We start from the raw sequence: 7,371 nt of genomic DNA on the forward strand, positions 1-7,371 counted from the left end.
AGAAGTATAACTAATGAAATAATTTTATAGAATTTATTTTGTAATGTAATTAAGAAATATAATGATATTGAAATAATGGGAAGAAGTAGAATTATATCAGAATCTACAAAAGAATAAATAATTTGGAATATATTATTTCCTATTAAACATCCTAAATATCCAAAACAATTTAATTTGGTATTAAGAAAAATAAATGTTATTATTGTAAATCCTCCTAAAATTACTGTAACTACTTTACACAAATCAACTAATTCTGAAGGCATTTCAAATGCATATACTGGAACAAGTGAAAGATAAACTAAAGACATTAAGAATATTGATGGAATAATTCTTATTCTTTTATATGACAATGGAGTTAATATTAGTAATATAATTGAGATAAATAAACAAATCACCGCATTATAAAGATTAACTTTTAATGTTAAAAAATCTAAATAAGTATCTGGTGGGTTTTGTTTTACTTCTTTTATAAAATTAATCATTCTGACCATTTTAAATTCATTCCGTTGTGTTACATTTTGTTCTAATAACGAAAGATTAATCAAATCATTAATCTTTTCCATTTATCTTTATTAATGTTTTTTTAAGTTTTTTGTTACTCTTTTTTAATTTTATTAATAAATTTATAGAATACCTCTTTTTTGTTATTTTTTTGGTTTGTTCAATGCAATAAGTCTTTTTGTACTTTACATACCACTATTTTTAAAATAGTAATAGAGAAGTATATAGTTTCTGAAAGTGGTGAAAATGTTTTGTATTTGAACTTACTAATTTAATGTTTTTATTTGAAATTATATTGCTTGTTTACTTCCAATTATTGTCATATAAATATCTTTCATTTTAAACTATAAAGATAAAATACTATTCAAAACATTATGTTTATTTGATTATATCATATTGTGTTATTAATGACATTTGATTTTTTATTCTATTTACATTGTCTTAATAGATGATGAAATAGTTGTATGATATTAACATAAAATGAACCAATAATTAACTATTACTTTTTATTGAATTAATTCATAACTCCAATTTATTGAATAACAAGTGTATAATCAATTCATATCATCCCTATTAGTATTTAACATATTCATTGTTTTACGTTTCTTCCTATAATAACCCATATGTTATCTGCATTTCTAACAGTTGTTAGTCTATGTGCTACAAGAATTGTTATTCTTCATTCAATGCTTTTCAAGTGCTTCTTGTACAATCTTTTCACTTTGTGTATCAAGTGCTGATGTAGCTTCATCAAGAAGAAGATTAGATTGTTTTCTAATCAATGCACATGTAATGACAATTCTTTTTTTCTTTACTCTTGTTAATAATGCTCCTTTTTCTCCAATTAGTGTGTCATATCCTTCTGCAAGTTTAGAAACAAATTCATGTGAATTTGCCATTTTAGCACATTCAATCATCTCGTCTTTACTTAGTGTTTCTCATTCTTTAGCTCCAAGCATAATATTTCTCGAATTGTTCCTGCAAATAACACTGATTCTTGTCCAACTATTCCTATTTGATTTCTTAACCATTTGATATTCAATTCTCGTATGTCTTTTCCATCTAATGTTACCCTTCCACCATTTGGCTCATAATTTCTTTGGACTAATTGAATGGTAGTTGACTTTCCACATCCTGATGCTCCAACTAATGCAATTGTTTCTCCTTTCTTAATTTCAAGGTTAAATCCTTTTAATACACGATGAGATAGTCTTGTTGGATAAACAAATTAAACATCATCAAATTGAATATTCCCATTACACTCAGTTGGACATTCACCTCCAATAGACTGACAATCAATATCTGGGATTCTATCAATTGTTGTAAATATTTTATAAAGTAAAGTTTGTATCTAAAAGAGCAAATTTAATTGTCTTGCAATCATTGATAATGTTTGAGAAGCAAATAGTACTGACATGAACACCATTAATACATCCACAGCAAATACACCTTTACTTCCTCCTTTTCCTCTAATGACTAATGAACCATACCAACTTCCAAGTGCATATGATGCAATCATGAAAAATGTAATAACTGAAAATCCTAATCCAAGACATTGTCCTTTAATTCCATTAAATTGTTCATTTTGTTTTATTTTTTCTTCATATTCTTCAATAAATTCATATTCTTGATTTAATGATTGAACTGTTCTAATATTTCCTATTGTCTCTTCTGTAATATCATCAGCTGCTCCAAACACATTTAATGCTTTTGTTTCATATTGCATTCCAACCATTTAGAATATTGTAAAGACAAGGATGAAAATGGAACAGTTGCTAACACAACTAATGCAAGATCCCAACATTTTGTAAATTCAATAACATACCCTGTAATACCCATTGAGATTATTTGAAAAATCATTCCAAATTTTGGACCAATTCCATCTTGATAATTTTTAATATCTGTTGCTATTCTTGCCATCAATTCTCCTGATTCTTGAAAATCATACCATATTGCATCTTGTCTTAATAATGACTTGAAATATAATCTTCTCACTCTAATTCCTTCTCTTTGTGAAACTACAAACAATGAAAATGTTCTCAGAAAACTCAACACTATACTTATCACTCCAAAATATACCATCTTCACAACTACTTTATTATTCATAGACGCTTTTATTCAATTAAAAATTATGTGATTAACTTCTTCATCTATTATTGTATTATCACCTGGTGTATAAATATAACTATTAGCCATGTCTCCATCAAAAGTATCATGAGTTGATACATTATTCAATTTCATAATGAATTTATCATCAAATTAGTATTAAAATCATGTCAATCCAATCAGAATATTTGAAAAGTTTTATTACACTAACTTTTCTTTCTATATCTTGCATTTTCTTCTTTGCAAAATCTCATCAAAGTCAGATGGTACATTGACTATATTAAATGTATCTGCTGGTTCATTTGTCAAGTGAATGACTCAGATATATTTTAAATAGAATTTATAAACATTGAACCATATTATTAGATATTATAATCTTCTTGTTATATTATTTTCTTCATTTTCTTTCTTATGTATTATTTAGTATTATGAATAATATTCTATAAACAAAATGGTTATTATTATTTATTATTTTCTATTCTATTATTCTCTTCTTCTTATTTTTTCTTTATTCTTTCTCTTTCATTCTTCATTTCTTCTACTCTCTTTACTCAATTTTCTATTTTATTTATTTCATTCATTTCTTTTATTGTTTTATTCTCTTATTCTTTATCATCATTTTATATCACTGTTATATATTCATTGTTAGTCAATTGAAATTAATTAGAACACTATTAAAATACTTGTTTCATTCAATTAAAACAAGTATTTCATTTCATTTTGAACTAAATATCAATTTCAATACTTAAATTATCTTTTATTTATTGTTATTTTATTTATTTGTATAAGAATTTTTCAATTTTCTCATGCCATTTTCATAATTTCAACAGCTTTTTTGATTAGTTATAATTATACAATTCTGTAACAATGAATTTTGTTGTTACTGAGTCATTTAGTTCTATAATTTTATAATGAACAGTTTAGTAAATCTATGGTTAGAATTTGTGTTATTACAATAATGTATATCTCCTGAATAACCCACATTAATAATAACAATCTCATACGTCTCCAACACAAAGAGGTTAATGTATTTCTTATAACATAATGATTATAAAATTATAATAACAAAAAAATGCATAATTAAACCAATATCTATATCTTAATGTTTTATGGCACATGCTTATTTTTTTTTTGAAACCAAACTAACACATTACTATCCAATAATACCACTCAAGCACATGCTAACAACAATATGTCTCATATATTCATTTATTTAAAAAACCTCTTTGTGGTTATTTGTTTGAGTTATAAAACGTAGTATGATATTGCTTAATTTGTTTATTCACAGAATGGGATTATGTTATTAATAAAAGTATTCAAAGTAGTTGTGAACAATCAGTTGTTTGTATGCATGAATAAAGTAATAATGAAGTAGTAAAGTGTTTAATCATAATATTAAAATCTATAAATTGTGATGAAACTAATAATTATTTAGTATAGAATAAACTGAAGTAAGATGAATTTCTATTTTATTCTCACGTTTAACAATACTATCCTATTCACTAATTTTTAATCATTGATTTTCTTTTTCTTCGTTCTTTTTTATCATAACAATCAATTTTATTGTTATCTACTTCATCAACAACCATCTCTTCATAAATTATTAGTCAAAAATACTTTTATTATTCTTTACATATTTATATTCTTATTAGATTGAGTTTATCTGCACAACCATCTGCCTAAACAAGCTTGACTACTATAAGAGTCTGTTATTACCAAACACACAACACTTAGTCATTGTGTTGTTAAAAGACTCATTGAATAGGCATAATGCAACACATGCTAATTTGGAATAAGACTTTTAAATGATGAGATAGTATATACATGGAAGGAGTTATAACCAATAAGAAAAGAATTAGAGAATAAGAAGAAACAAAAAGAATGAAGAAAATGACTAATGGGTAATATAAACATGATAGATAATGAAAAGAAGATTGGATAAATAAGATATAAAAGAGAAGTTAATAATTAAAGAAAATAAGATAAAGAAAAATATTTCTAAAGATTATAAAAATAAAAAGGGTTTTAAGAGAAAGAAAGAGAGAAAGAGAAAAATCAAATGACAGAGCCACAAGGTTTTGATCCCACAAAATTTAAATTAATTACACGAAATGTTCTTACAGAATACAAAGAATTATTAAATGATTTAGCACGTGTTCAACGATCAATGAAAGAAGAAGATCATCCATTTGCACAAGCAAGAGAATATAAACGAGCACTAAATGCAACAAAATTAGATAAAATATTTGCTAAACCATTTATAGGGAATTTAGCAGGACATCCAGATGGAGTAACATGTATAACTCGAACAGGAAATGAAATATCATATATGGCAAGTGGAGGATATGATGGAGAAGTAAGAGTATGGAATGTTGGAACAAATCAATGTTTGTATACTATTCAAGCACATGACACAGTTTGTAAAGGAATTAGTGTTTCTACAACAAAAATACCATATATTGTTACATGTTCAACTGATCATACATGTAAATTATGGCCATTATCAATTTCTACAGAAGAAGATAGTAAACCAGCAAAAGTAAATGCACCATTAATGACATATAATCATGAAATACCATTTTCATGTATTGATACAAGAAGAGGAACAGAAGATTTTTGTACAGGAACAAGTGAAGGACTTGATTTATGGACATTTAGTAGAAATGAGATTGTACAACATTATGATACAGAAACAGATGGAGTTTTAGGATGTAAGATTAGTCCAACAGAAAATAATGTTGTTGGAATAACAGGAGGGAATCGAAGTATTATATTAATTGATCTTCGAGCAAATACACCAATTAAAACAGTTTATGGAGTAAGAAGATATAATGATTTATCATGGAATCCACAACAAGTATATATGTTTACTGCATGTAGTGATGATTGGAATCTTTATACATATGACATAAGAAGACTTAATGAAGCACGTACAATTCATAAAGGACATCTTGGACCAGTACTTACAGTTGATTATTCCCCTACAGGAAGAGAATTTGCTACAGGGTCATATGATAAATGTATTAGAATTTATAATGAATGGTGTGGATATGCAAGAGATTGTTATCACACACAAAGAATGCAAAAAGTGTTTAATGTTTGTTATAGTGGAGATGGTCATTATATATTTAGTGGATCTGATGAAGGAAATATTAGAATATGGAAAGCATTTGCAAGTGAATCAACTAAAATTAAAGATAAAAGAGAAATTGCCAAACTTAATTATCTTAATGGATTAAAAAAGAAATATAAAGACATGCCAGAAATTAGAAGAATAGCAAATCATATTCATCTTCCTAAAGAATTAATGCATACAAAAACAATTAGAGATACAATGATTCTTAGTGAAAAGAAGAAAGAATTAAATAGAAAGAAACATGCTAAAAAAGAAAGAAAAACTAAGAAAGAGAAAGAAGAAAATGGAAATGAAAACTGAGAAGAATTTAAATAGAAATTAATTGATTGAAACGTGATTTGAAATGAAACAAGATTTAAAAGAGAACTTTTTATTCTGGATTTAATGAATTGTTAATATAAAATCAAGAACTTTTATACAATAATACAACACTTTGCTTTCTTCTTTAATTTAGGAAATGGTTGTGGAGTATTTATTGACAATACTAAATTCTTTTGAAATAATAGTCTTCCAATTTGTTGAAATAAAATATCTACATTGTTATTTGATTTAGTACTTGTCTCAATAAATTCAAATCCTTCTCTTTTAGCAAGGTCTTGTGCTTCTTGACTAGAAACAATTCTATTTGCAGCTAAATCAGTTTTATTTCCTACAAGATATTTGATAATGTCTTTAGGTGCATAATATCCAACATCTTTTAACCATCCTTTGACACTTTCATACGTTGTTCTATCAGAAATATCAAATACTACAATGACAGCATTACATCCTTCATAGTAACTTCTTGACATCATTGTATCTTGTTGTTTTGATTCAAATCCCACTACATATTGATTATTTGACTTTTCTAACAAATTAAAGTAGTTAATAAAATAAAAACAAACAATTTGTAATGCAATATTATCTCCTGAAATATTTAGTATTTTAGTATAACAAATATTAGACTTTCCATCTTCTTTATTCTTCTTATTCTATTCGGTTATTTCTTGTCTCTTTTCGATTCTTTACTATTGAAAGATATAAATTAACAAACAACAAATTGTCTCACCAAACAAGTCTTCCCTACTCCCTCATCTCCTACCATTAATATTTTAAATGGTTGTTCCTCTATTTGTTTAATGTTTGTGTCAGTGTCTTCTGTACTAAATATATCTTCAGTTGTTAACATTGATTTTGTTGTTTCTTCTTCTAGTGAAATGGTATCACCTTTAATATTCATCTCTTTAAATTAAGTAGTGAAGAGTTATGTTTTTCTGAAGATTTAAAAAGAATTGGAACTATTTCTGAATTGTTTTTAAGCTGTTTCCAAAAGTATTTTTTTGTTTTATTTTTATTGTATTTCATTTATTTTTATTATTCTTTCTTTTTCTTCGTAGGGGTAAAATGTAGGGGTATTATTATCATAATTCATTGATTGTTTCCGTCTTTCTTTCTACCATTCATTATTCATTTTTAACTTCTATTTTTTCAATACCCTGATACTACTGAATTACTTCTTCATGTACTACTAAATTAAACCTTTATGTTTATTTCTTAGTCCTTTTTACTCATTTTCATTTGTTTTTCTCAAAAATACCTGAAACACTTGCTTACAAATTATCATTAAATTAATTGCATTTTCAATTCCA

At 25.8% G+C, this 7,371-nt stretch overlaps 4 protein-coding genes and 1 pseudogene across 4 annotated transcripts in view; 1 reads left to right on the plus strand and 4 right to left on the minus strand.

Annotated features, from left to right (window-relative positions):
- Positions 1-132: 132 nt before the first annotated feature.
- On the minus strand, positions 133-563 carry EHI_135910 (uncharacterized protein; the record flags this gene model as incomplete). Its single annotated transcript, XM_001914297.1, has 2 exons — positions 133-151; positions 241-563. The coding sequence occupies 2 exons, from the start codon at positions 561-563 to the stop codon at positions 133-135; spliced, it is 342 nt and encodes a 113-aa protein (XP_001914332.1).
- Positions 564-1,128: 565 nt separating this feature from the next.
- Positions 1,129-2,607, minus strand: EHI_135920 (annotated as a pseudogene).
- Positions 2,608-4,666: 2,059 nt separating this feature from the next.
- On the plus strand, positions 4,667-6,043 carry EHI_135930 (uncharacterized protein; the record flags this gene model as incomplete). Its single annotated transcript, XM_650721.2, has 1 exon — positions 4,667-6,043. One exon carries the CDS (start codon positions 4,667-4,669, stop codon positions 6,041-6,043), a length of 1,377 nt encoding a protein of 458 aa, XP_655813.2.
- A 113-nt stretch (positions 6,044-6,156) lies between these two features.
- On the minus strand, positions 6,157-6,962 carry EHI_135940 (small GTP binding protein rab1a, putative; the record flags this gene model as incomplete). Its single annotated transcript, XM_001914298.1, has 2 exons — positions 6,157-6,714; positions 6,777-6,962. 2 exons carry the CDS (start codon positions 6,960-6,962, stop codon positions 6,157-6,159), a joined length of 744 nt encoding a protein of 247 aa, XP_001914333.1.
- A 324-nt stretch (positions 6,963-7,286) lies between these two features.
- EHI_135950 (uncharacterized protein) overlaps positions 7,287-7,371 on the minus strand; it is a gene marked incomplete at both ends in the record, with an annotated part of 660 nt that continues 575 nt past the window's right edge. The window contains one exon of the mRNA XM_001914299.1: positions 7,287-7,371. This exon is cut by the window's right edge and continues 575 nt beyond it. Coding sequence (XP_001914334.1) covers positions 7,287-7,371 — 85 coding nt within the window.

This window comes from Entamoeba histolytica, genomic scaffold (genome assembly GCF_000208925.1).
Source record: "Entamoeba histolytica HM-1:IMSS scf_1104750518385 genomic scaffold, whole genome shotgun sequence".
NCBI classification, from domain to species: Eukaryota; Evosea; order Mastigamoebida; family Endamoebidae; genus Entamoeba; species Entamoeba histolytica.